The sequence below is a fragment of the Silurus aristotelis genome, assembly GCF_946808225.1.
Source record: "Silurus aristotelis genome assembly, chromosome: 15".
NCBI classification, from domain to species: domain Eukaryota; kingdom Metazoa; phylum Chordata; class Actinopteri; order Siluriformes; family Siluridae; genus Silurus; species Silurus aristotelis.
This window is the reverse complement of record NC_139588.1, coordinates 18,076,045-18,102,958: the sequence shown is the minus strand read 5'-3', so window position 1 is coordinate 18,102,958 and position 26,914 is coordinate 18,076,045. Positions and strand designations below refer to the sequence as shown.

The 26,914-nt window shown below is 35.0% G+C and overlaps 1 protein-coding gene across 2 annotated transcripts; it reads left to right on the top strand.

Annotated features, from left to right (window-relative positions):
• Positions 1 to 26,914, top strand: cd109 (CD109 molecule). Of its 2 annotated transcripts, none has more exons than XM_083562838.1 (33): positions 1 to 91; positions 329 to 519; positions 698 to 726; positions 1,273 to 1,509; positions 1,616 to 1,741; positions 2,212 to 2,251; positions 2,335 to 2,416; positions 2,793 to 2,886; positions 3,559 to 3,691; positions 4,703 to 4,812; positions 5,510 to 5,779; positions 6,157 to 6,255; positions 7,376 to 7,438; positions 7,590 to 7,766; positions 8,456 to 8,608; positions 10,150 to 10,233; positions 10,307 to 10,376; positions 10,792 to 10,894; positions 11,342 to 11,456; positions 11,888 to 12,001; positions 12,564 to 12,782; positions 13,392 to 13,533; positions 16,242 to 16,418; positions 17,479 to 17,560; positions 18,787 to 19,015; positions 19,836 to 20,007; positions 20,383 to 20,570; positions 22,217 to 22,369; positions 22,448 to 22,513; positions 24,130 to 24,263; positions 24,920 to 25,076; positions 25,842 to 25,944; positions 26,051 to 26,914. In XM_083562838.1, exons 1-33 carry the CDS (start codon positions 21 to 23, stop codon positions 26,245 to 26,247), a joined length of 4,380 nt encoding a protein of 1,459 aa, XP_083418964.1. In that variant the 5' UTR covers positions 1 to 20; the 3' UTR covers positions 26,248 to 26,914. The 2 variants fall into 2 exon arrangements, with proteins under 2 accessions (XP_083418964.1, XP_083418963.1); XM_083562837.1 differs by having other exon boundaries at positions 10,789 to 10,894.

Genomic DNA, 26,914 nt, shown 5'->3' with positions numbered 1-26,914 from the left:
ATGAAGTCTTAGACCTCCAAATGGAGCAGCTTCGCATTTTCATACTGATTGGATTTTTTGCAGCTATGGATGGAGCACAAACCCCAACCAGGTATTAAACATTTGCTTCTTTAGTGTCAACATGTTTAATATATATATATATATATATATATATATATATATATATATATATATATATATATATATATATATATATATATATATATATATAAACCTTATATTGGACAGCCACTTCTGTGCTGGTGATGGTTTTTACCTCATAAGCAAAAAAGGAAAAAGAAAATAATAATATTTCAAGCTTTTCTCTGTCATGATTTTATCCTTGTAGTGTTTCTGGAATTTCCAGTCCAGCTCCACCTCAGAGCCCTTCCTATCTGATCTCAGTCTCCAGAGTTTTACGTTCCGGTGTTCCAACTACAATATCTATTACCATCCTCACAAAATCATCGGTTCTGGTTGTCTCTGAGATGATCCATGGAAACAAAAGCCTGGGCCAAGCAAAGAGCACCATTGAGGGAGGTAAATGACTTCAAAATAAAAAAGCAGAAGAAATAGACTATTCTTCTGAAAGCAATTGTGAATAAAAAATAAATAAATAAATAAATAATAATAATAATAATAATAATAATAATAATAATAATAATAATAATAATATTAATAATAATAATAATCTATTTCTGTGCATTTTGTTTTTGAGGATCCACTAAACTGCAAGTGCTGCCACCTGTGAGTATATTTATTTATTCATCTTTCATCTCTAGATAAACCCATGTGAGCTGACATAAAGCTTGAGTGCAACGTTGATTGTTGTTTTAGAGGTTCAAACAAGAAGTTACAAAAGCTGTACTGTACTGGAGATACATTGCTGTACGCTGCTATGGTACAGTTTGAGCGATAGAGCATTTGTACTCTGTTAAGAAACATTCATTCGATTTTTCTGTGCAAAATTTCTCTAGACTACTGAGTTTGCTCCCCAAGATGCTGTGTATGATAAGCAATAGATAAATTATATATAAAAAAATATAAAAAGAAAAAAAAAAAAAAAAAAAAAAAAAAAAATATATATATATATATATATATATATATATATATATATATATATATATATATATATAAATTTTTTCTTTTTTTCTTTTTTTCTTCAGTGTCAGTGTTCAGTTCAGTGTTTGCAGTTTGCTGTAGCATGTGCTGTAAAAATATTTAACATCTGGCTCAGCGACACACTATTATTACGCAATTGTATTCATTATTCATTACTCTATCTATCTCTAGATTCCTGAGAAAGACTCTGGCTACTCGCCGATGTATAAACTGGTTGTAAAAGGTTATATTGGATCAACTTTGGTCTTCTCTAACTCTACTGTGCTGCAGTACAGTCCCAAGAGTGTGTCTATCCTTCTACAGACTGACAAACCCAAATACAAACCAGGCCAAGGAGTAAAAATACGAGCTCTGGTCATAACCCCTGACGGCAAGCCGTCCAACAAACAGATCGACATCGCCATAATGGTGAGTACAAGTGGCTCAGATGTTGTAGACGTGGGGTAGTTAAGCAATCAGATACAAATAAAGATCAGAAATAAGACTCGCCAGCAAAATCTTGCTCTTCATTTAGGATCCACGGGAAAATCTGATCCATCAATGGCTGGCTGTTGACACAGTTCTTGGAGAGACAGCAAAAGAGTTCCAGCTTTCTCAGAACCCTCCTCTTGGGACATGGAAAATCCTAGCTACAGTGAATGTGAGTTGATTTACGGTGTACACAGTTTTTTTTTTAGCCCATATGTAGCTAAAAAGTAAGGCAAATGTATAGCTACCAATTTAGCAGCTTAGAATTCCTGAGGATCTCACAATGTTGTTTCTGACATCATAGCATACACTGTTATACAGTATATTTATAAAAAAATACAGAAAAACTTGTACAAAGCTTGGAAAGTCAGAACCTATTTTTTGGCCAGGAGATAAATTAGTATCCTTCTGTCCAAGCAAAAAAAGTGATCGTGTGAGGATTTTGATTGCTAGATTGCACAATGCTAAGCTTGACGTGATATTTGCTTCTATTACTTGTTAGCTACATCACCCTTTTAGCTGCAATATAGGAAACAGACCTTAGACATTTATCTGAACTGTTGCTTGCGGTTTTGCTGAACCTTATTAGTTGTACTAAAATGCTGTCTATTTGTCATGTAATGACTTTCGCTTTGTTTCCAGACTGTCACTCAGGAAAAGGTCTTCACCGTCAGTCAATACGGTAAGCTTTCCTGCGAATGAATTGATTTTGAAAATGCAGATCTAGCGCACTGAAAATAGTGTGTGCCGATCTGGTGTTTGCAGTGTTGCCTAAGTTTGAGGTCCTGATCGATGCTCCTGAAGTTCTTTACTATGAAGAGAACCTGACGTACACTGTTACTGCACAGTGAGTCCCATTGTTTTTCACACTTTTCAAAATGCTGTCAGAGTTTGAAAAAAATTAAGTGTTGTATTCGAAAAGCTGAAGCGGTTATGCACAGGCATGAGAAGGTAGCTCAAATGATTGTGCACATTGTGCAGAATTAACACTGTTCCTATCTGTGTCCCAAAAATATACTTAGTAGATTTACACCTCTAGTTAAAGAGGTACAGGTGTCCCATTAAAGATGTTTAATCCAACTTATTCATAAAATGCTCTCTGGTTTTCTACAGTATTGCAGTTTATTTTGGAGTACTGCAACAAATGTTTACTGTCATGCCAAATGTTCGGTACACAGCTGAGGAAATGTGAGGAAATGTGTGTGAATGTTTTTGCATTGCAGATATCTTTATGGAAAACCTGTCTCTGGGAAAATGTCAGTAGTATATGTTCATAGCCTCCAAGGAATAACAACATCGATTGAAGATTGGAAAATGGTAGGTGTCAAAATGCTTCAAATACTTTAGGAATTGTTTACAAATGTTTAAAATAATTGTTTCAGAAAAAAAATTATCTACTGTAACACTTTACTGTATGACATGACAGTGTCAGTGTTTGGCTCGACAGAACTTTTATAATGAATTGGTTTTCCACTTTGTGCATTTTTGAAAAGGATTGTAGCTGGTAAGTTTTTCTAAGCATGTTGGAGAATTTGCTGCAGGTCTTTTAGAAGCTTTGACCATTACATTCGCTTTTGTTTTTTTTACATTTCTTTATGTATTTCTTTACAGACCTAATAAAGCTGAGTTCACAAAGACCAAGAATATGTTTCTAAGGCTTATTTCACAGTACTATATAATATACTGTATATATAACAGGGTCAAAAATTCTGAGAACACATCTCTCTCTTTATGATGTTGTGTTTTTTCTTATGAACTTGGGACAAGGAAAATTTCCATGTCCATACAACTGACTGTTTGATTGTCATGCATTGTTCTTTATTGTAAAACCTAGTTAATTATTATTATTATTATTAAAGAAAATTTGGTGTTCAAGATAAATTGTAGGATACTATTTACGATTATATAAGCAAATAGCAACCATTTTAATCCTTATCCATGTGTCATGTGTCCTCATACAGTTTTATTGCACATGTGTGTGTGTTCCAGATTGATGGAAAAGCTGAACTGAGCTTCGATGTTACTTCCTTGTATAAGACAAAACCTTCAGCTGAGTACATGTACCTGTTTTATGAATTTGACTACATCGACATCAACCTGCAGGTCACAGAACTGCTAACTGGTAAATTTCACTACTGACACACTTTTTAGGTGTAACATTCAATATAGAATTACACTTGTGCAATTATATGTGAACATAGGGCATGCTGAAATCATGTGGAGATAATTATATGAATAAATCTGATTAAATCCAATGAAAAAAGAACACAGTAAAATGCAAAATCACTGCAGGGTTTTTTTTTAAACCCTTAACTGAATACCTTAATTTCAAATATTGCCCCTCTTTCTGATTTCGTAACTTAGATTAACTGTACTGTCCTGCACTGTACTTTATCATATCAATACTGTCTTGTAGCAAATGGTCATGGAATAATAATAATAATGAATAATTGGTTGAATGATTAATCCTTATATAAATATATCAGTAATCATTCTCATGGATGGCCATTTCACCAACCTGTTTTTATATGTTTAATTATGCACCTAATTGGATCATATGGCCCAATTCATGGGTCTTCAACTGGGGGTCCGAGACCCCTAGTGGGTTCGGGGCGGTACTGCAGGAGGTTTACAACTTAAAGCTGATGTTTATGTAAATGTATATTAGTCCACCTGATAGTAAAAGGAAAATGTATGAAACTTCAAATCTATTCAAATAAAAGACAACTGTGAACAACTTATGATGCATAAATCTAAAAAGATTTTAAATTATATGAAAATATACAGACAGTGATGCATGTACAACAACAACATAGTTCTAATTGTCTTAACATAATATAACTAGCGTAATATGATTTGTTTCGATAAGCTATGTTTGACACATTTTATCTCAGGAGTCCCTGCCCATGTCTCTATCACCTAAGGGGTCCTTGACCTGAAAAACTTTAAAGACCCCTGGTCAAATTTTACTAAGATCAACTGTAGATCACCTATAAATTCTCTATTATTATTATTTCTAAAACCGCATGCCTTTCTGTTTGCATGAGGGGGTTTGGGCTAATGCTATTTATTTATTTATTTATTTATTTATTTATTGATTGATTGGTTGATTTATTTATTTATTTATTTATAGGTGTCATGTACAACAACTCGGTTCGGGTTTCTGTTGTAATGTATAAATATAATCTGGAGTTTCAGCAGTATCCAGCCACCATAAAGCCATCTCTGACCTTTCTTGCCCAGGTTAGTGCAAGATATATCAACAAATGATTTTACATGAAAGCGACTAAGCATTTGGATCTTTAATTTAAAAAAAAGAGCCACTTTAATAATAATATCTAATAACAATCAAAACAGAACATGCAGTGTGCGGAGACATTTGGATACAAACATCTTGTTAAATGGAAAAGTCAGGGGTGAATGGAGTTACTGTTTTGATCTGACAGCACTATGATGCCTCAAACACCCACTCTTTACAACTGAACAGCATGTAGGACACACAACCCTGTGCATTTTCACCCACAAAAAAAACAACAAAAAAGAATTCATTTTTAATTTACTTATTCCACTAAATGTAGTATTCAAGCTTTATTCTTATCCTTATATATATATATATATATATATATATATATATATATATATATATATATATATATATATATATATAATTTTATTTTATTATTTTTTTTTTCTGTTCCTGTATATTCTTCTTGACATTTTCAGGATAAGCATGATTAATTTAATTGTTTTTTTTGCTATTATATAATGATTTTATTATTATTATTATTATTATTATTATTATTATTATTATTATTATTATTATTATTATTTCAATATTTTATAAATATTCCGCAAAGTGCAAACTTTTATTTACTTTTTCACTTTCACATTTAAAATACATTGATTTTAATGTCCTCATTTATATGTTTCAATGCTGCAGCTGAAATTGTCCACCTATAACAGCCATCCACTGACTGCAGAGGACCAGAGTCAGAGTGTAACTCTCACCGTGACCCAACAACCTTCCATTCCATGGATGTTTCCCAGGGGAAAAGCAGCACGTTTTGTGCCAAATAATTCCTCTTACTCGTCTTTGCCTTATCTTAATAATAATGTTTCAGTGGTGAGCTTCCAACTTCCTGTTCCTGCTGATGGAGTCATCCCCTTCCAGATCAATCTCTCTGAAAATGTTGCTATGCTAATAATAGAGGTAAAGAAAGACAAGCATGATTCTTTTCAGTGCATCTCCACTTTGCTTTTTCCTACATTCTCACTTAAATGTTTCAGTTGGCTTTCATATGAAATAGGTCAAGCCACAACTTTTCAGGTTATTATACTAATCATGTATCAAATACAGTCTTTTATAGTTTTGCAATCTTATTTAAAAATTTAAAAAGTTCAAATATTATAAAAGCTTGTATAAAGAAGTCACAGTGCTGTATATCAAGAAGATGCCATTTGCTTTATACAGCATCCCATAAACAATTTAGTCTATATTGCCCATCTAATGCTAATAAAGTCCTAGAAAAACGTTTTTCAGTTATTTTCTGCAGATTGTACAATGCTGCCATCTGCTGTATGTTATAGGCACAGTATGAGGACGTACAAAAAAGTCTACATCTATACAGAAGATTCTCGTCTCCTTCTAGATCTTATCTGCAGCTGAGAAGCCAAAGTTCTCCACAGGCAAGACTGATGCTCATTCGTATTTTTCTTACATTGCTCATGAATATACTAACAGTATTTGGACATGTCAACTTCAAAATATTTCCTGTATACCTTCATGACAGTAATCAAACATAAAGTGGCTCCTTTAAATGTTTCTTAGTTATCACATGTGGACTGAGCTTTTCAGGTCATGCCACAGTTATTTAATAGGATTTACACTCAGAGGTCATTGCAAAACCTAGATATTGTGTCATGAGGTTATAGGTTCGGGGTCAAAATTATTAAGAATAAAAAGTTTCTTCACGATCACCCATCAGTCTCTTCTCTCATACATTACATTGCTACCAGTTAGGAAGAGTACAGAGATATTTGAAAACTATCGTGCATTGTAAGTCACAAGACTATTTAGTACAAAACAATCAGCTGTATAGTCTTGGGTTTCCCACATAACTATTTTCTCTCTTTGTCTGTTTAAAAAACTCACTGTTGCTCCTCAGCATTGGTGCATCAATTCAAAAAGATGAAACATAATTCATTGTTGGACAGAAATGACACAGATCTTGTATTTTTACTCATGTGTCATATACTGTAGCGATTTGAGCGTTTTCAGATATTTAGGTTCAGATCATACATTTTTGGGAAACATTTAAACTTTCTTGGTAATGAGAGAATGTTTTGAAAACAAGCACAAGTTTCAGAACTATCTGAAAGATTGTGGATATACTGTAGGGTTTGTGAAGTCAGTCACTGCATCTTGTTCAACTTCATCTCTCCTCTTACGCATACATGAGCTGTTATATCATGCTTGCCACTCAGATTTATCTCCCATAGCCCTTCAACAGATGTATGATTGGGATTAAAATCTACGATCTCCTAAATGTGGATGAATGTTAGCTGTTGCACCACTTGGGAGACATATAGCCAGGATTTTAGCATCCTGATAGAGGGGCCAATTTTAGTCTAAAAGATCCTGGTGCTTAGAGAATTTCAATAATTACACTATCAATCTTCTGTAAAACAATAGCCCAGACCATAGGTAATAAAATGAAGAATAATGCCAATAATCTTAGAATGAAATTTGTGTAAGAATTTGAATACTGGATAAAAAAAGAGTTGTACATTTATGTGCCACTTTCAGATTGGGCAATCGCTCTTCATGACTGTAGAAAGCAATTTCCCTTTAACTGTATTCCACTACATGGTAAGATTTATTTATTTAATTATCTTCAATTCAATTGAATTAGAATTTTCAGTAGACAAAATGCTTTACGTGTTGCCTTCTGCATACACTTTTCATTGCGTGTGTTTATGCAAGTGTGTGTATTTGCGTGTCCTTGTGTGTGCATATGTAGGTGATTTCAAGAGGTCAGGTGGTAGCAGCTGGGACTTTGACTTCAGTGTACTTCTCTCTGTCTCCCGATCCGTCATGGGTTCCCCTGGCGAACGTGCTGGTGTACTGCGTCCAGCCTGATGGCGAGATCATCAGTGATGTGATGGAACTTTCCTTCACTGAAATCCTGCGAAACCATGTAAATTCACAATTCATAGTTCGCAAGAACAAGTATGGCAGAGGATTCAGATAATTTAATAATAATAATAATAATAAGCAGATAAACAAAGGTTTTTTTTGAAGCAGTATTCAGTTATAATGTATTTTTATTATCTGTTTTTTAGTACAAGAGGAAGTTGATTGTTTAAAGATGATTTAATTCACATTGACATTCAAATTTAACATTGAATAATTTTACTCTAAATGTTAGAACTGACTTCCTGGCATAGGTACTTCAAGCTTTTCTTTTCATTTTTCCATGAAACCAAATCAACATTCCAGATCAGGTCAAATAGATAAATAACTTTGTATCATTTTTCTAGGTTTTACTAGTATTTTATGTGGTGACAGAGCTGGCATTCATTACAGAAAAGACGGCTTAGCTGTTAAAAATCATAAAGTTTTAACTTTACCTTTTAGTCTTACTCTTAGTCTTAGTCTTACCACTGGCTCTGGAGACTCCTTCCAAAAATGCATATTAAATCTCAACAGAAATATTGACCTTTTTTTTTTTTTTTTGCATAATAGTGTTTTGCATCCTTTTTTTATAATACTTGCAGTGAGTAAACATTTAAGTATCAGTCTTTGCTCATAAAGCTTGATTCGTTTTGTTTCAGGGTTGAAATTTAAAATCAGGAGTTGCAAATTAATAAGCACTCTTGCCTGCAGGTGTCTGTAAGCTGGGATAAAGAACATGCAGAGCCAGCAGAGAATGTCTTTCTGTCTGTCTCTGTAGCTGAGCCCAGATCACTGGTGGGAATCCTAATCGTAGACAAAGCAAGCCAGGACATGAACCGGAGCAACGATTTCACCGAAAAGAGGGTACTGCATTCACATGATACTTAACACCCATCCATGTTACATGATACCAGTGGTGATCCATTGCAAAAGGAAAGCTATGGGGTGTAGTTTTACTAGAATTATTCAGTAAAATTATTGCTTCACCTTTATCATTTATTCTCTCATGAGGACAACACTAAATCCACACCCATGTGGCGTTCCCATTCTCTGTCTATACAGTTTAGTTTTATGTTCCCACATTGTCTTTTTAATAATAGCGTTTGTCCAACTCCTATGTAACCTCATGCCCACCATGGACCATGTCTCAGTTTAGTGTTTCACTTTTCACACACTTTACAAAAACCTGTAATGCTCTACTGGCTTCACGCCTTGTTTTGGCTGACCTGTTCTGCCTTTTTGTACTTTGATTGAACAATATGTACTAAGCCTACTCACAAACAGGTTCTCCTCCAAACTCTAAAAGTATTTTTGAGTTATCGTAAATTGGCTTCGGTACGATACCACAATGTAATACCTCAGTATGGATACTAAATCGATACTTTAAGAGACAAATAACCAGCCTCAAGTGAATTGAAAACAATTTTAATAAAAAAAAAGAAATAAAAAATTTGACTCATATCTTAAAACATTTGTGTCAAACACTGGTTACATTTTTATATATTATTATTATTATTATTATTATTATTATTATTATTATTATTATTATTATTATTTATAATACTTATAACAGAAGTAATATATTATTTACAAATATTATATAAATATTATTATTATTATTTGAGATGAGGGAGTGGTGGCTCCAGCGGTTAAGGCGCTGGGTTGCCAATTGGAAGGTCTGGGGTTCAAGCCCCGGTATCGCCAAGCTGCCACCCTTGGGCCCTTGAGCAAGGCCCTTAACCCTCTATGCTCCGGGGGTCCCTTGCGAGGGAAACATCAAGGTCCGTAACGTCGAAGTGACGTAGGGCCGCCTTCCCGTGGGCTCACCACCTGCAGGAGGGACCGTAAGGGACGGTGCTGTGAGGATTGGGCAGCAGTCGAAGGCGGGGGTTACTGCTTAGACTGCTGCCCCCGCGACCCGAAATACGGATAAGCGGGAGAATACGAAACGAAACGAAACCTTTTGAGATATAATATATATTCCAGTGTATATACATCCCTACTTTATGTGCACTATTAACATTTTAATTGTTAATATAAAACTGAAAAAAAAAAAAAAAAAAAAAAAACAATTACTGGAAGAAAAACATATGAGCTGAAAAAATATCTCTTCCAAATGAAGAGCAAATCTAAAGCAAGGTGAATCTACAGCATGGGTTAGAAAGAGAGCTTTTCTATACAATTGTGTATTTTCCTTAAGGTGAGTTTGGTTTAACAAATAATTTAACATAATTTATATTAAACCATTTGTTAGCAGTAATAAATCTGCTGTGGATGCTGAATGATAATATTTGTCATTAAAAAAAACAAGGGGGATTAACCTTATTAACTACCAACAATACGAAATTGATTCATATCACATGATCTACAACCAGATTATTTGAATGGCCTTGTTTCTTTTACAGGTGATAGAGGAACTGGCTACATACTCGAAGGATATGTTTTCTATGGATGGAATGGAAATTAGTGGCCCCTACTCTGTATTCATGGTAACAAAACATCATAAAGGCTCACATTTTCATTATTGTTGAAGTGAGCTAACAGATTGGTTTTCCCTCTCAGGTGACTGGCATCACTGTTCTTACCGATGCAAGCCTAAATGCAGAAAACAGCTATGCCAAGCCTAACTTTCGTAAGTCTATTCATCTGATGAAATCAAATTATTCAAGTAATAAAAGACAAATGAGACAACTGCGAAAAATACAGATGTACAAAATAAAAACAAATGTGCTAAAGAACATCAGTTTGTATGCTGTCTGTGTAGAGGAGTGATATTATTAGCCTTAAATGGAATCTGTCAAGAGTCAGAAAAAGCAATTATTGCCTACTTCTGTGAGGGGCTATAAGGGTTTATTTAAAAGTCTATGTCTATGTTTAGTTAAAAGTCTAAGTCTATTTAAAATTCCTCATTCTACACTGAGAAGGATTGTTTACAAAAGAACAGCCTTCAAGACGGAGTAAATAAAATAATCTATCGATAGTAATTCAGTAGCAAATATACCTGTCAGGACAAATAATAGACTTGACCCTAATCTCTTCCACAGCAGGAGAGGAATTTCCAATTCTGTTTACCTCAGAGAAGGCAGACAAGGAACCAGGACAGCGAAATAATTTTCCTGAGACCTGGCTGTGGCTTGACACCAATTTGGGGTAAAACAAAGAAATCTTCCTGTTCATTTCAACTTCTCTTTTAGGTTAATTGAAAGAAGTATAAATTGTGTCCTTATCAACAAAAAATGGACAGACATTATATTACCCTTATCTTTCCATAAATAATGTTCTTCTAATGTGTTCATATAATGCAAGAGACATCATATTACCAGGAAAAAGTATATTACAATATCTTGAATAAAAAAACATAAACATAATTTAAGTCTCATTATTTTGAGAATTCTAAGTAAAATGGCCTGAAATAGGCATAATAATCTAATATATGAGTATTTTTACAAACACACCAATATTGTTCACATGATGTCAAAAGTGCTGAGGTACAAATGACATTGAATTGGAAAGGACTGATTTTTTATTTGCACTATTGGATCCTTAACAATGTCTACACACATATACACAAATCACAAGGTGTTTTTTTGTGTTTAGTGAATCTACAACAGCAGATTTTACACTTACGGTACCAGACAGCATGACCTCCTGGGTGGCTACAGCTTTTGTGATATCGGGGAATCTGGGTTTGGGCCTAAGTGCTCCTGCAGAGGTATTACACCGAACTCATTTACTATATAGTTATTATATACTTACATGCAACTGTATATCCAAATTCAGTGCTTTTACATAGAGCATGGTTTGTTGGTGCAGAAACTACTGCTCTCCTGGGTTTATCAAATAGAACAGTTTACACATATATATAAAACATTCAGTGTGCAGCATTTCTAAAAGCAAAAACCTCTTTGTTTCTGAGTGAGGTTAGAGGAGAATGGGTAGAATGGTTTCAGCTGCTTGTAAGACTATCGTAACTAGATAAAATCACTCCTTACAACCTTAATGAGCTTAAAAGCATCTCACATTGGCCATTGAGGTGGATGTGCTTTGACATAAGAAAAGCAAATTAGAATCCACTTCTGCCAGCCAAGAATTCTTAGGGACCTAAGGCTACAGCCTGATTCTAAGGTAAATTCTCTGTCACAGCTACGTGTATCTAAAGGCTTCTTTCTGTCGTTGAACCTCCCTGCGTATCTGGTCCGAGGTGAGCTGCTGCTGCTTGAGGTCAGCCTTTTCAACTACTTGGATCTGGACGTGGAGGTAGGCTACCTGTCTTCACACATTTGTATCTTTTTGTGGTTTATCCTTAATACTCTGCACATTGTTAATATATAAACAAGTACATTAATACAGTATAAACCTTGTAGATTAACAGATAAACTATTATCAGAGTTGATGCTATAGAAAAGTAATTACAAAAATGATTAGCCATAACATACAGTGAAAAACTATAATTGTAATTTTTTTATAGAATGTTTGTATAAATTAGTTTTTTATAAAGTTGATGTGTGTTGATGCAGGAAAAATGGGCAACCTTACCAAATATAACCCTTCATAGAAACTCTATTACCTAATGGCAGTGGTCTCTTTCAGCAGTATTGCTTGAAAAACATAACCAAGAATTCAAGTAAACATATCCATTTGGCATTCTAAGTTGAGGGTGGATTTCTCATTTTATTCCGTGTCGGCGGTCAGAAATTTGAGCCGAACTCAGCATTAAATCTTAGTTTTATGAAAATTGGAAGTCTTTGTTCTTAAAGATCATAGAAACTGGTATGTTATTTCTTAAATTTTTTCTCTATGTTTCTGAATTTTTTTTTAGGTGTTTGTAAAAGTGGATGAGAGCAGTATGTTTGAGTTTGTGACCTCAGCTGGTGATGAGTCTGTATTAGAAAGCGTACGCCAGGTGTCCGTGTGGAGTCAGAATAGCAGCGTGGTGGTTTTTGCCATTAGAGCCACCCAGCTCGGTCAGATGCCCATCTCTGTCAAGGCCTCGAGTCTCTACGCCTCAGATTCGGTGTTACAGACAATTGTAGTTAAGGTAAATCTCTTTTACAGTCATTACATGTAATCGTAAAATTACACTGGCCACTTGCAGATTCAAAACTAAAAGAAAAAATCAGCAACCAATGTAACACACTGTAAAACCACTCACTTTGCCTGTGAAAAAATACCACAATCTCTTACTATCACATGATCATCTATCTTTTCCTAGATAAATTAGCAAAATAATAGAAAGGAAGGAAGAGTATATTCAAATAAACAGAAATTTAACATTTCTAATCTTAGTGTACAATCATACCTGCATACTGCAATATAACCCTCAACATTATACTACTTTGCCAAATACATCTAAATGAAATGCAGTCTTTGGAGTAAATCTTTCTTCATAAAACAGCTGAATCTTCCTCATCTGCTTAAAGAAAAACATACTATTAAATTTGCAAATGAAGAACAGTTCTCCACTCATGACTTTTCAATAAACTTGCCAGCTTTGTATCTGAACACATGAAAGGAGTCCGCAGCCTCACCGTAAAGATTTACAGTGTGACTTAATCTCTTGGTATGCATACAAACCAAAGCAGTCTGTTTGATGAACGCAAGCTTGGTAAAGGCCTAAAGAAACCGTTTATTCCTTTTGTGTTTTCAGCCAGAAGGGATGGAGCAGTTGTACACTCAGACACTCTTTCTGGAGTTTGACCCAAAGCAGACGAGTCTGTCCAGAGAGTTGGAGTTTAATTTTTCCGCAGCAGCTGTTCCAGGCAGCTTGCGTGCCCAGGTCACTGCGGTCGGTATGTCAACAACATGAACTTTGTTCTTCCTGAGGCTGTGTTCATGATTTTTTCTGACAAGTTTGCTTGCATACACATTACACACCAGAATATGAATGAATCAGCAGAGAGCAACAGAACAATAGATTTTTCATCTTTAACTTAAAACCCATCAATATAGTTAACCAAATATTACAATATTGCAATGTGTTTATTTCTTTTTAATGTTGCCTATACTATCTTACTGCAAATGTTGTATTGGGTAATTAGAGGCCAATTAGAACAATTAACCAGTGGTAAACAGTAATTAAGTAAATGTAATAGTTACTGTACTTATGCAGCTTATTGGAGTATCTGGATTTACTGAAGTATTTCTATTTTTGTAAACTTTCACTTAATTTTGCAAAATCAGTTCCTTTTTATTTCTTAGTGGAAAAGAACCTCAGTGTTCAATCACTCAGTAAGCCTTCAATCAGGGTAGAACTCTACTTTTACTCAAGTACATGGTTTGGGTACTTCATCCATCACTGCAATGAACTGTGTTAATCCTCACACAATAAGTGTCATACTTTGAGAAAAAAGCATTTTAACCATTTTATTTAATAGATAGAAAAAGCCTACACAAGTTTTTGTGGTGGAAAAAAAAAACAGCAACTCAGTATTTTTCAAGTCAGTACATTTTTCAATGTCTGTGTGAAAATATAGTATAGATTATAGTATAGTATAAATTGAGAAAAAAAAGCAAAAAAATAAAATCTAAAATATTTTAGGGATAAGTAGGAAAATATTATTAGTATAATGGATTAACCCTGATTATATAAGATCGGCTGTTTCTGTAAAATCCTCTTTATTTACATTTACATTTGTGCCATTTGGCAGACGCCCTTATCCAGAGCGACGTAGAAAAGTGAGTCTCTAGCAATGAATAAATCTACACTGGTACGCAAGATTACAAACTTCATATAAAATATACCTCTTGAATTCTACAAAGCAAACTTGGAAAGTGCTAATTTAAGTGTTTCAGGAAGAGGTAGGTCTTCACATCTTCTTGGGTTTAATACGCCAGCTAAAGCCATGGTACACAAAGAACTTTCAGAGCACGCAGATATCTCAGTTGTTAAAAGGTTTCTATCAGGAGAGGGATATAAAAGGGTTTAAATGTACTATAAAGGCCAGAAAATGGAGCAAATGAGTTTCACCAAAAACAGGACATGCTTCCAAAATGTATGAAAGGACAAACACAAAGACTTACCAGGGAGGCTGCCAAGAGAACAATAAAGGTCTGCAGGAATATCTGACAAGTACTGGTTACTCTCTACATAAGACAGCACTCTCACATATTTCACATGTCTATCCTCTGAAGTGGTTTGGGTAGACGGAAGCCCTTTCTCACAAAAAAACAGTCCAAATGTGTTACAGTCTGTTGAGTCCAATTCTAAAACTTATATAATAATTCCATAATTCTAACATTTAATTTGGTGCAAGAGAAAGCACATCAGGAAAAAGAATACCATATCTTTGGTGGAGCATGGTGGTGGTAGCTTCATGCTTTAAAAGGAATTTTCTTCAACTAGAATTGTGCTTTTGTCAATTTTAGTGCAAGACCTTCAGGTGTTAACTGTAACATGAAGCTGAAAAGTAATTTTAGAAACTTTCAGCATTGCAGTCGCTCAAATCGTAAGGTATATCTAAACAATTTGAAAAATGGCATAACCAAAAGGTCTATGTATTTGAAGGACCTAGGCTAAGCTCAGACCTGTCTCTAACTAAAAGTCAGTGTGGTGACCTGATGCAACATGTCTTCAGAAGTCGCTCCTGCAAAACTGGGTTATAGTTTTTTTTTTTATTCTCACTTAATTTTGAACATTGTAACATTGTCACATTAAAATGTTCTGACATGAGGATGTAGACGTTTTTCAATATACAGTGTAGTTCTGGCTTATTATTCCAATAAAAGTATATTGGTCAGTAAATACTATGAAATAATCAGTAACTAAAATGGTATGTAGTAATGAGAGAGAGGTATGTAAGTCATGATATTTGTCTAATAAAAATGATGGAAATAATGACATAATCGGAGGTGCAGAGGGCACTTGAGTGTTACATGGCTGTGCTTCAGTAAAGGTTTTTTTTTATGGCTAGCAGCTGTGTGAGGGTGTTTCTGGCTCTTGTTATGTGATGCTGTGAAATGTCTGGCCTTCTGACATGGTACAACTCACACAACAGTTTGTCCCTTTTTTAGGTGTTGGTGATTATAAATACACAAACAGAAAGGGTTTTTGACATGTCCTAACTGCTACAAAAGGAGAGTTAGTTGTTTTAGACATTATCTTTGTTCTTTGGTTTACTAATACCTAATTACAGAGTAATTAAAGAGTTTGATTGAGCATGAAAAGCTGAAGGAGCTTAAGGGTTAGGAGCAGCCTTCAAACCTGAGACACCGGGAGCAGTTTACTCATGAGTGGGCCAACCTGGGGGAGGTGGTAGCTCAGTGGTTAAGGCCCTGGGTTACTGATCGAAAGGTCGGGGTTCCAGCCCTAGTATCAATCAATCAACCAATCTACCACTCTTGGGTCACTAAGAAAGGCCCCTAAACCCCTCAGTGCTCCAAGGGGTGTTGTATCATGGCTGTCCTTGTGCTCTGACCCCCCTTAACTACCTGTTGACAAGTGCAGATGTCTAATTGAGAACTAAATTTCAGTTTTTCTCATTGTGTGTGTGTGTAATAGGTGACATTTTGGGCCCATCCATCAGTGGTCTGGACACTTTGATTCAGATGCCATATGGCTGTGGTGAGCAGAATATGATCTACTTTGCACCAAATGTTTATGTGCTGCAGTACTTGAACAGTGTGGGCATCAAAGATGAGGAACTGCGTGTGAAAGCTCTGAACTTCATGAGACAAGGTATATTAACTTTTTTTGAAGTTTGTAATTATCTGTATACACTGTCATATAAATGTTAAAATGGCACTGAAAAATGTGTGATTTAGTAAATCAAAGGATTTGGAATATCTTATTATAGCATGTAGGTTCAAATTACCTTTTTATATACCAAGTAGTGTTTGTATGTGAAGATAAACAGGGGAACAGGTGTCAGGCAATTTTGGAACAGTCTAGATCTAATCTGGAAAGACTGGAAAGGAGGAGGAATCTTTCACTGTAATCATCGTATTTATTCATACAACTCATACAATTCAATTTATTTTATTTACAGGCTTTATGCCTTAATGCCTGCAATAAAACACCCATTTCAGTTTGCACTGATATCTGAAAGTCTTCCTTATTTTAATTGCTGTTCTGTCAGGATTATACCAAGAGAATACGTTTCCCACAAGATACAGCACAAAGTCACATTTGTTTTTGTATCTGATTCACGTTTCACGCGATCTAGCTCTTTCAATAACCATGTGAAAAAAGAACCAAAAAAAAAGTTTTTTTTAATTTGGTATTTATATTTAAAGAAGTACCTTAAATAATGTTGAATCCAACACCTGCTGTACCACACACCTTGGCTTTTGCACATTAATGTACATTAAAAAGCATTTATTTATAACATATGGTCTTTTCAGAATCAAAAACATACAGGTTTGTGGAAACTGTGACAAAACTGGTAAGATAAACTGATTTATGTTATTATATAACTCTTCTGCTAGCACACTGCACACAATAGACTTCTTTTATGTGACAATAATGAAAAATTACGAAATAAAGCACTAAAAGCCAGAGAGTGCTTTCAAAGGTGAAATTCTAGAAGATTTTTATGGCTTGGCATTCTGTCAGTGGCTAATTGATTCTCAGTGCTTGTTTAGCCTGCTCTGGTTCAACTCACAGCATGCAAATCTCTTTACACAGAAGGTGGTATGTTACACAGGAGTTTTGTGCATGAATAGTTCATGAAAAGGTTATGACTTAGAATTTGATCTCTGTTAATGGATTCTGAATGTTTCCTTTTGATTTTGAACAGGTTATGAGCGGGAGTTGTCGTATCAAAGGATAGACGGCTCTTTTAGTGCTTTTGGAGACAGCGACCCCTCTGGCAGTACATGGTGAGAAACCGTTCCTTCACATGTACGGTAATTAGTTTATAATTGAAGATCAAAGTCCAGGAAGATCAAAGGAAGTGTGTGTGTTTTGTTTGTTTAATATGACAGTTTTGAAATTTTAAAGTCCAAACACATATTTTACCACATGGTCGACTAGTGTTTTTCCATTTTACAATCTAGTCTATGATGGTGCGGGACACTCATAATAGACTTAGGAAACAGGGAATAGATTGAAATTACAAATGCAGAGAGAGATACGTGTGCTAATGCTAGTATAATGACAACAGTTGTTTAACTAAGCTGTGATCGTCCGAGATGTTCAGCTACCTTTTGGTTATGTCAGAACATTGCAAAATAAACGTATCCCAATTTATTTCATCGTCAAACAATAACTTTTTATCAAATATGTACTATCCACTGTCGGAACTCAGAACCCATCTCTGAGCAGACACATCACAGGTGGATTCTTTGTTTCGGTTGGTTCCCAATGTAGCACTCTTAACCTAATAAAATAAAATGAAATAGACTTCACCAGCCAATGAAAGATCTTCAGTCTTGAATGAGTTCTTGACACCACTTTAATAGCAGCACCTGCTTAATTATGCAGTTACATATTCAGATAATCATGTGGCAGCAGCACAATGCAGATACAGGTTAAAAGCTTCAGTTCACATTTTCACATCAAACATCAGAATGAAGAAGAAGACATTAAACGTGACTTATAATCATGACATGTTTATTGGTGCCATATGGGCTGCTTCAAGTGATTCGGAAACTGCTAATATCCTGGGAATTTTACACAGAACAATCTCTAGAGTTTACACAGAATGGTACAAAAGCATTGAGTGAGTAACAGGTCAATGGATAAACATACCTTGTTGATAAGCGAAGTCAAAGATAAATGGGCAGTAAACATATAGTGACTCGTGTAAGTAGTCTTCACAAGCACAGTTGTCAGAAAAGCATCTCAGCATACATAATACCTGGCAGCCAAGAACAGGAATCTGAATCTATCATGGACAAAGACTCATTTAAATTAGACAGGTAAAAAAAATCGTGCTTTTCAGTTCCCTGTGCATTTGATCTGTATCTCTTTGTGCTGCTGCTACATTATTGGCTTATCGAACAGTTGCATAAATGAACAGGTGTAGAGGTGTTTCCTATTAAAGTGAATAATTAGCGTTTGCATGCAACATTTTTTTATTTATTAATTTTCCTTCTGCTACTAGGTTATCAGCATTTGTGCTGAGGTGTTTCCTCCAGGCTCAACAGTTTATCTACATTGACAAATCAGTCCTTCTTGGAGCGACCAGATGGCTGCTGACCCAGCAGATTGCTGACGGTTCTTTCGCAGAGCCTGGGCGAGTTATACACACCGAGTTGCAAGGTGGATTGGACGGCCCAGTATCCCTCACTGCTTATGTCCTGATGGCTCTTCTTGAGGACATGGAGCTTAAGGTAAGCACATTGTGAAAGTATGTACAGAATTGGAATTTGTCATGTAAAAGCTAATTCTGGCCTTAGAATATGCTTAGTTAATGACATGCCTTTTTTATTACAACAAAATAAAAAAAGTATCAGACCCCTGGCTATGTTTCACAATGTTTTATAAGGTAATAACACTGTTTATTTTGAACTTACTGGGCTTAATCCAAACCTCAATAACTAAAAAAAAAAACGATTTTGAGGATGGAAAGTTCAGGAACAAAAGCTCCAAAAAACAGTCAATATATTATTGTACACTTCTCAATAGTGAGTCTGCTTGGATTATATTCTAATATTATAGTTAAAGAGAACTCTGGATGCTAAAAGTTTGAAAACCTCAAATATAGACAGTATTTCGAGCCCTACTGTAATACATTGTGGAAGGATATACAGTAATCCCCCACTTTAACGTGGTTCGAATCTCGCTCCCCCTGTTTTATTGTGGAATTGCATTTGCCACATAATTCATTTGTCATTTTCCCGATCTCTCGCGGATAAGCACGATAGACCAAAAACGTATAGGGAATTGTTTTTATGGAGTTTTATGTTGAAATTATGAAATTTATCAATAAAAATATAATAATTAATCATAAATTAAAGGAAAATGTTAATACAGTACAGTACTGTATACATTAAATAGCATTTTTGGGGTGGGTTAAGAGTGTATCACGGTTTTCCGTTTATTTATTATTTTATTTATTTATTTATTATTTTATTTATTTATTTATTTAACCACCGCAATAAACAAAGGGTTAATGTATTCCATTAATTATGATGTGTTGTTATTTCTTAGCATACTCATGACAGAGAGGTATCCACTGCCATGAGCTATCTGACCTCCAGACTGAGCCAAGGCATCTCCAGTAACTACAGCCTGTGTCTGGTGACATATGCACTGACTCTGGCTGAAAGTCCCTCAGCTGGAATGGCTCTCACTAAGCTGATGAACAGAGCCCAGATGCATGGTGGGTAAAAACAAACAAACAAAATAGTACAGCTGATGTCAATTAAAATTCACTGCAGAAAAATAACACAAACAAGCACTCTACTTTCTTTATTTGGGCTATTTATTATTAGGAAGAGGTGGAATATGACTTTTGGCCTGCAACATATATATTGCTCTGTAAAGAGATGAATTGCATTTTCCAGATCAAAAAGAAATTTTTGCTGGGTTGTTACCGAAATGAAAAACATATGCTGGTTAATGTTTACTCAGCTGTCTGTATTTTTTTTATACGCTGGGTTATAAAATAGGAGATGTGATGCAGGTGTTTAGGGCAACATATAAAAACAAAAATGATACAAGACACCTGGATTATGTTAATGAACTCTTTGTTTAGATGGTGTGCCCATGTGGAGCACTGGAATAGGTGTGTCGGAGTCATGGCAGCCGCGCTCAACTGATATCGAAATGGCGTCCTATGCTCTGCTCTCTTTGTACAAGCTGGGCAACATGGAACAAGCTCTTAAGCTCATGAAGTGGCTCAGCCAGCAGAGGAACCACCTTGGGGGATACGGCTCGACACAGGCAATGACCCACACACACGCGCACACACACACACACACACACACACACACACACACACACACACACACACACACACACACACACACACATGGTTGTTCGCTGAAGGAAGCATGGTGAAAAGCATGGCTGTTCGATGAAGGAAGCATGGTGAAAAGCATGGTTGTTCGATGAAGGAAGCATGGTGAAAAGCATAGCTGATCGATGAAGGAATCATGGTGAAAAGCATGGCTGTTCGATGAAGGAAGCATAGTGAAAAGCATGGCTATTTAATGAAGGAAGCATGGCCTGTGTGATGAAGAAAACTCAAAATGGTGATCTCATTTACAGAACCTGACAAACTATAGTAACCATGGTCTCAAAAATCTCAAGATGGACAGTTTTTCTGCTTTGGTTAATCTGACACTTCCATGCAACACATTTTGGTCCACAACCGTCAGTATATTCAAGTTGCAAGTTGATTTCCATGTGGTAGTTGTCAGTTGAAAATAAACTTTTGATCATTGAAACATATGCACACAGTAAAAATGTTTTTAAAATATCACTGTTAAAAGCTATTAAAATGATTAAGGTTTGAGGCACTATGTGGTATGTTTGAGGAAGGTGGTTCTAAGCTGTAAGTGTGATGGACATCATAGGAGTAGAGGAAGTGGTGTCTGACGGTTGCAAATACAAAAAAAACTATCATCTTCCACATCTATCATTTCTCCACATTGCTGTGTGTAGTCTCAGCTTTATAGCCTTAAATAAAGGTAGGTCTTGCTATTAAAGTTAGTCCATTTCTTCTTCTTCTTCTTTTGGCTGCTCTAATGTTACTCTGTTCTCTACATCTGAATCTTTCAAACCAACCACCTGCATTCCATCATCACCTCCTCCTTGGTCTCTCTCTTTTAATCCTGCCTGGCGCCTCTATCCTAAGCATTCTTCTAATAATATACCCCATGTCCCTCCTCTGCACCTGACCAAACCATCTCAATTGTGCCTCTTTCAACTTATTTCCAAAATGTCTCACCAGCGTGGTCCCTCTAATAAACACATTCTAACCCTGTCCATCCTCATCACTCCCAATGAAAATCGCAACATCTTCAACTGTGATACCTTCAGCTCCACCTCCTGTCTTTTAGTCAATGCTTGCTATAAAGGTGAGTAAGCCAATTAAGAAGTTCAACATACAACTCTGCAGGTATAATAAATACTATGTGGTTTGCTACTCTCTTCTATGGTCCCCAGTCTCTGTGTGTAAAGTGAAAAACTCTGACAAACCCTGGAGCTGTGCTAAACTGCTATATATACTCTGTATATCCAAAAGCATCATTAGCAATAGGAATTATGAACGCAACATTTGGATGAATTTGGTGAGAATTGAATAATAGTCTGTCTATATCTATGCACTTCACAATTCTATTAACAAAGTGCTGCACAGTGGTTAAGATGTTGAACTTCAATATGTTGAGTTCAAATCTGAGAGCCACCAAACAGCCACTGCTGGGCCCTTGAGCACCTCAACTGCTTAGTTGTAAAAATAAGACAAATGGAAGTAACTCTACATGAGTACATGTCCCAGATGCCATAAATGTACATGTAATTAGAAAATTAATTTATGGGAGATGAACCTAATAAAATTCCTGTCTGCTCTTCTGTATTTCTAGGACACAGTGATCGCTCTTCAGGCACTATCATCCTTTGCCTCGCTGAGCAGCACAGGGCAGATCAACCTCAGCATCACAGTGACATCACAGATGGCAACAGTGGCTACGTTCTCCATAGACCAAACTAACTACCTGCTTTATCAGAGCCAAGAGGTAACATCTGTACATGTTATTTGAAAACCTTGCCCTCTTTAGACACTCTGTGCTGATGATTGTCTTTTTTTTTAACAGATTGAAGCTGAAAAACATCTTCAGCTCCAAGTGTCAGCCGTGGGAAAAGGATTTGCACTGTTCCAGGTTCAGTGGTTCCTTTAATTCCCAAGCTGCTTTTATAGAATATTAATCTTAAATTCAGATTAATCAGATCTGAGACATTAATAACTAATAAAAAAATACATATTTTGTATTATAAATATATTATTAATTATATATAATCACTAGGGCTGTCAATTGATTAAAATATCTCATCGTGCTTAATTGCCACTTAATCGCATGTTTTTATGAGCTCTAATTGTGATCTGTTCTGTACCTTTAATTAATCCTTTGAAAAATGTTTCAATACTCTAATCAACTTTGCCATGGAAAAATATGGATGCTTTATGCAAATATATGTTTATTATTAGTGAAAGCAAACTCAACATAGAGCTTGAAGACAAAATATTTGTGTAAATGTTATTAAAACAAATTATGCTGTTTTAAATTACGTAAATCATCAGGACCCCAAACGGAACTTTTCCTTATGTAAAACTTGTTTTCACACGGACAGTTTTAATTGCCGGATGTGTGCATCATGGCATATTTTAGTGTTCGATTTGAGACTTGGCAAATTAGTAAAACAAATGTTTAGTGATAAAAAAAATAAAATAAATTCGGTGAAGTTTTTTTTAAATATCTGTGCAAAGAAAGGACGTTGTTAAAAAAATTGTGTTGTGTTGAAGGTTTTCATTTCGCCTGTTTCATATTCATTTATTTAAAAATGGTCACACAGAAATGCGCGCTGCATTGTTTGTGGGTTAATGAAATTAGTGCCGTTAAAATTAATTTGTCTTAATAACGCGTTAATTTTGACAGCGCTAATAATTACACACACCTGTCAGAAAACTAATAAATGTAACAAAACCATTTTTCTTTTGTAAAACATTCAGAATGAAGATTCAGATATGATCTCAAGCAAATGTTTAAGTTTTGATATAATTTATAAGACCTCCTTTTGATGACATTTACATGTGCCTTTATGTGCCTCATTAGTCTTGTTTGGCTTTTACTACATATCAATAACATTTAAAGAATGAATGCAAAATATATTGGCTAAGTTTGCTAATCTGAAATTCAAGGTGTCTAATGAATGCTACAATTTCACAAATGAATTTGCTTGGAAAGGTTTTGAGCGAGATTTGCCACCATTTCTGCCAGCATTAATAGTTAAAAGTCACATGTTCCCATAATGCAGTATTGCAGCTGTGTCTTCAAGATAAAGTGATTTTAAGCTCAGGCAGTTGGAGACCTCTTAGAATCATGACAAAGCCTGAGAGATTCCAGTTTACAAACGTGACACCTAAATATAACAGCAGAGAGTGATCTTCTGTAAGATGGTGTTCACTGGAACTGTGGCAGAAAAACTGTGGCATTGGTGTATGTGTTTGGAATGTAACACACACAATCAATTATAGATACCCATGACTCAAGCTAAATCAATGACATAATAGCAACATCTTGATTCGCTTTGTTAGCTTTGGCGGGAAAATCCAAACACATGGAAGCATTGACTGGTAGAGCATAATTTCAGTGAAAAGGAAAGAAATGATTTATCTCACATACTCAGCTTGCAGCAAGATGATGATCAGAGATTTTGGAATTTCAAGACAATTATTCATGGTTCAATTTGTTTGTTCTTTCCATCACTGACCGTACAGCTTACGACTTTCTACAACATAGAGACTCAAGAGCTTTCCCGTAGACGTCGTTCTCTCATGTGCGAGACCTTTGACTTGAAAATACATGTTATGGACGATGCCATGTACAATGTTAACCTTTATATATGTTTCAGGTAAGACATCTACACAAATACTGTACCTGGATATTGTCATTCCATGAACTTTAAGGCTTTCTTTCATAGTGACTTGCAATACTGTGCAAAATGTATATTTAATCAAATTAAATGTTAAAGAGACTTTTCTATGTGACACTTTAACTAATGGACCAGTATTCATATGATGTCTTGATAACTAGGCTATACTTTTTTTTCTCTTAAGTAAAGCAATGGTCAGATAAAGCCGAAAAATACAAATACAATTAATCCAGAGGAAAAGACAAGAAAGAAAGTGAGGGGATGTAGGAAGTGAACAAAATACATTTACAGTTTTCAGTAGACATTATATAGAAATTGATCTTTACAAATCAGCCAATAGAAACATCTTTTGATCTCTGAAATCAAAACGAGTGCGTGGGATTGGGAACTTTCAGATCTGTAAATAAAAAATTGATATGTCCCACTGTTTTTAGATGGCAGCTAGAAATGTTTAACTATAAGGAAACCTTACCTTTCGGATTGTACAATATAAAGTGTTCTTTAGATCTCTTTGGTAGAAATCGAAAAATCTAAAGAAAATAGGTCTTTAAGAACAGCTGAATTATTTTCCTTGTAAGATCAAATAACTATTTACAGTGCATTGTTGTTTACGATCATCTCCTTGTCGTTATCAGGTTGTGTGAGCACCAGGAGTTGAGTCAGACAGGGATGGCAATTCTGGACGTTGGCCTTCTCTCTGGCTTCAGTTTGGCTCAAAGTGGCATTCAATTAGACGAGCTGGTTAGAAAAGTGGAAACGTCACCCGGAAAAATCATCCTTTACTTAGACTCGGTGAGCTTCTCATGGCTGTGTGTTTTGATTTATCAGATATTACAGTAAGTACTTTTCAATGTACAGTATGTATTTCAGACTAAAGACTCCAGCCAATAATGTATATTAATTCTCGATTGAAATAAAGTTTTATTTCCCACATCTACATAATGATCCCACATCTACAGAAATTAACTGAGGTGCTTTCAAGATTTTTGGGTTTTGGTTGGTTTCTGTCGAATTCCTTCAATTGCTCATTTATTTAGATTGTCATATATAAACATAAAGCATGACAGATCATATTTTTCTTATAATCACAGTCAGATTGGTATGATGCAATCTACTGTTTATTAGACTTACTTTTATTTGCATAAAGTTGATTGTTTTCTTTAACAGCAAACCGTTTTCTTTTTCGGGAAGTGTTTAATTTCTCATATACATACAATTTGCTGAAATTTACAATCATTTATTCATTAAAGAATGCAGACCTTTTTATCAGTTTATACTATAGCTATATTCAACATTTCCTTGACTGACTTACAGTATATTCAAGCAGTTATAAAAGAATGAATACATATATATATATATATATATATATATATATATATATATATATATATATATATATATATATATATATATATATATATATATATATGAATTAACTGTAATGAATTCTACATACTTTTCTTTGGGAAAAAAAAAAACAAAAAACAAAAAAAGAACAACCCTCTTCATGTTATCGTGTACAAAAAAATTAAGTCCTTCCTGTTTTCATCTTCTCAGGTATCCAAAGAAGAATCCTGTGTTAAGGTCCCGACTACGATGGACTTTATAGTAACCGGTGTTCAAGATGCAGTGGTCACGATTTATGACTACTATGAGCCAAGTAAGCTCTTTAGACTGCTTTGCATTTATTAGCTCTAGTACACTTATCATAGATGTGAGTGTCGGTAGCAGCGTTTTACAAACTCCCCTTCTCTTTCCCTTGGCAGCGAGGAATGCTGTGGAGATGTACACATCCGAAACCAGAAGAGACATTCCGTTTTGTTCGCTCTGTGGGCAACAATGCTCTCAGTGTGAAGATATGGGGGTGTCAGTGTTTGACCATGTTATCTCCTCACACCATCTCCAGGGTTCGGTTCAGAGCCTGGCTTTGCTGCTCCTTATCACATTTTTATTTTGCTTCTAGATAAGAGGTGGCTGAAATCTTTTTTTTTTGTGTGTGTTAATATATAAATAAATATTCCTCTTTCTATAGTCAGGACTAGGATTTGTACTAAAAAAAAGCTCTTACAGTAAAATAATAATTCAGGACTCTGTTATACCATCAGATATCAAAATGAGTACTCTAATGCAGAAATTCTGCAGTCATTTCACAAAAATTTACAAAAAACATCTGGACAAAAAGCAAATGTGTTGTTGTTATTATTATTATTATTATTATTATTATTATTATTATTATTATTATTATTATTATTATTATTATAAACCTTTTGCTCATCACTTACCAAATACCAAATTTACATAGCATGATTTATAAACAGAGGTTTTGTAGCTTTTCTTATCAAGTAGCACATTTTTGCTCTTTGGATCTAACCATTCCTTTCTGCATACATTCTTAGTTTAATTGCTACTCTAATAGTTATACAGGGCTAATAAAGTACATGCAGTTTATCACTGTAGCTTATACTGCTATTTACTCTCATTGTATAAAGTGTGAGGAGCACTGATTAAGAATTTATGATGACATTTTTGAATCAGATTTTTGTGGTATACTGTAATTACGTACAAACTGTAATTATTTTACTGTAATACACACACAACAAAGTACTCTTCTCAATAAATACTTAATTATA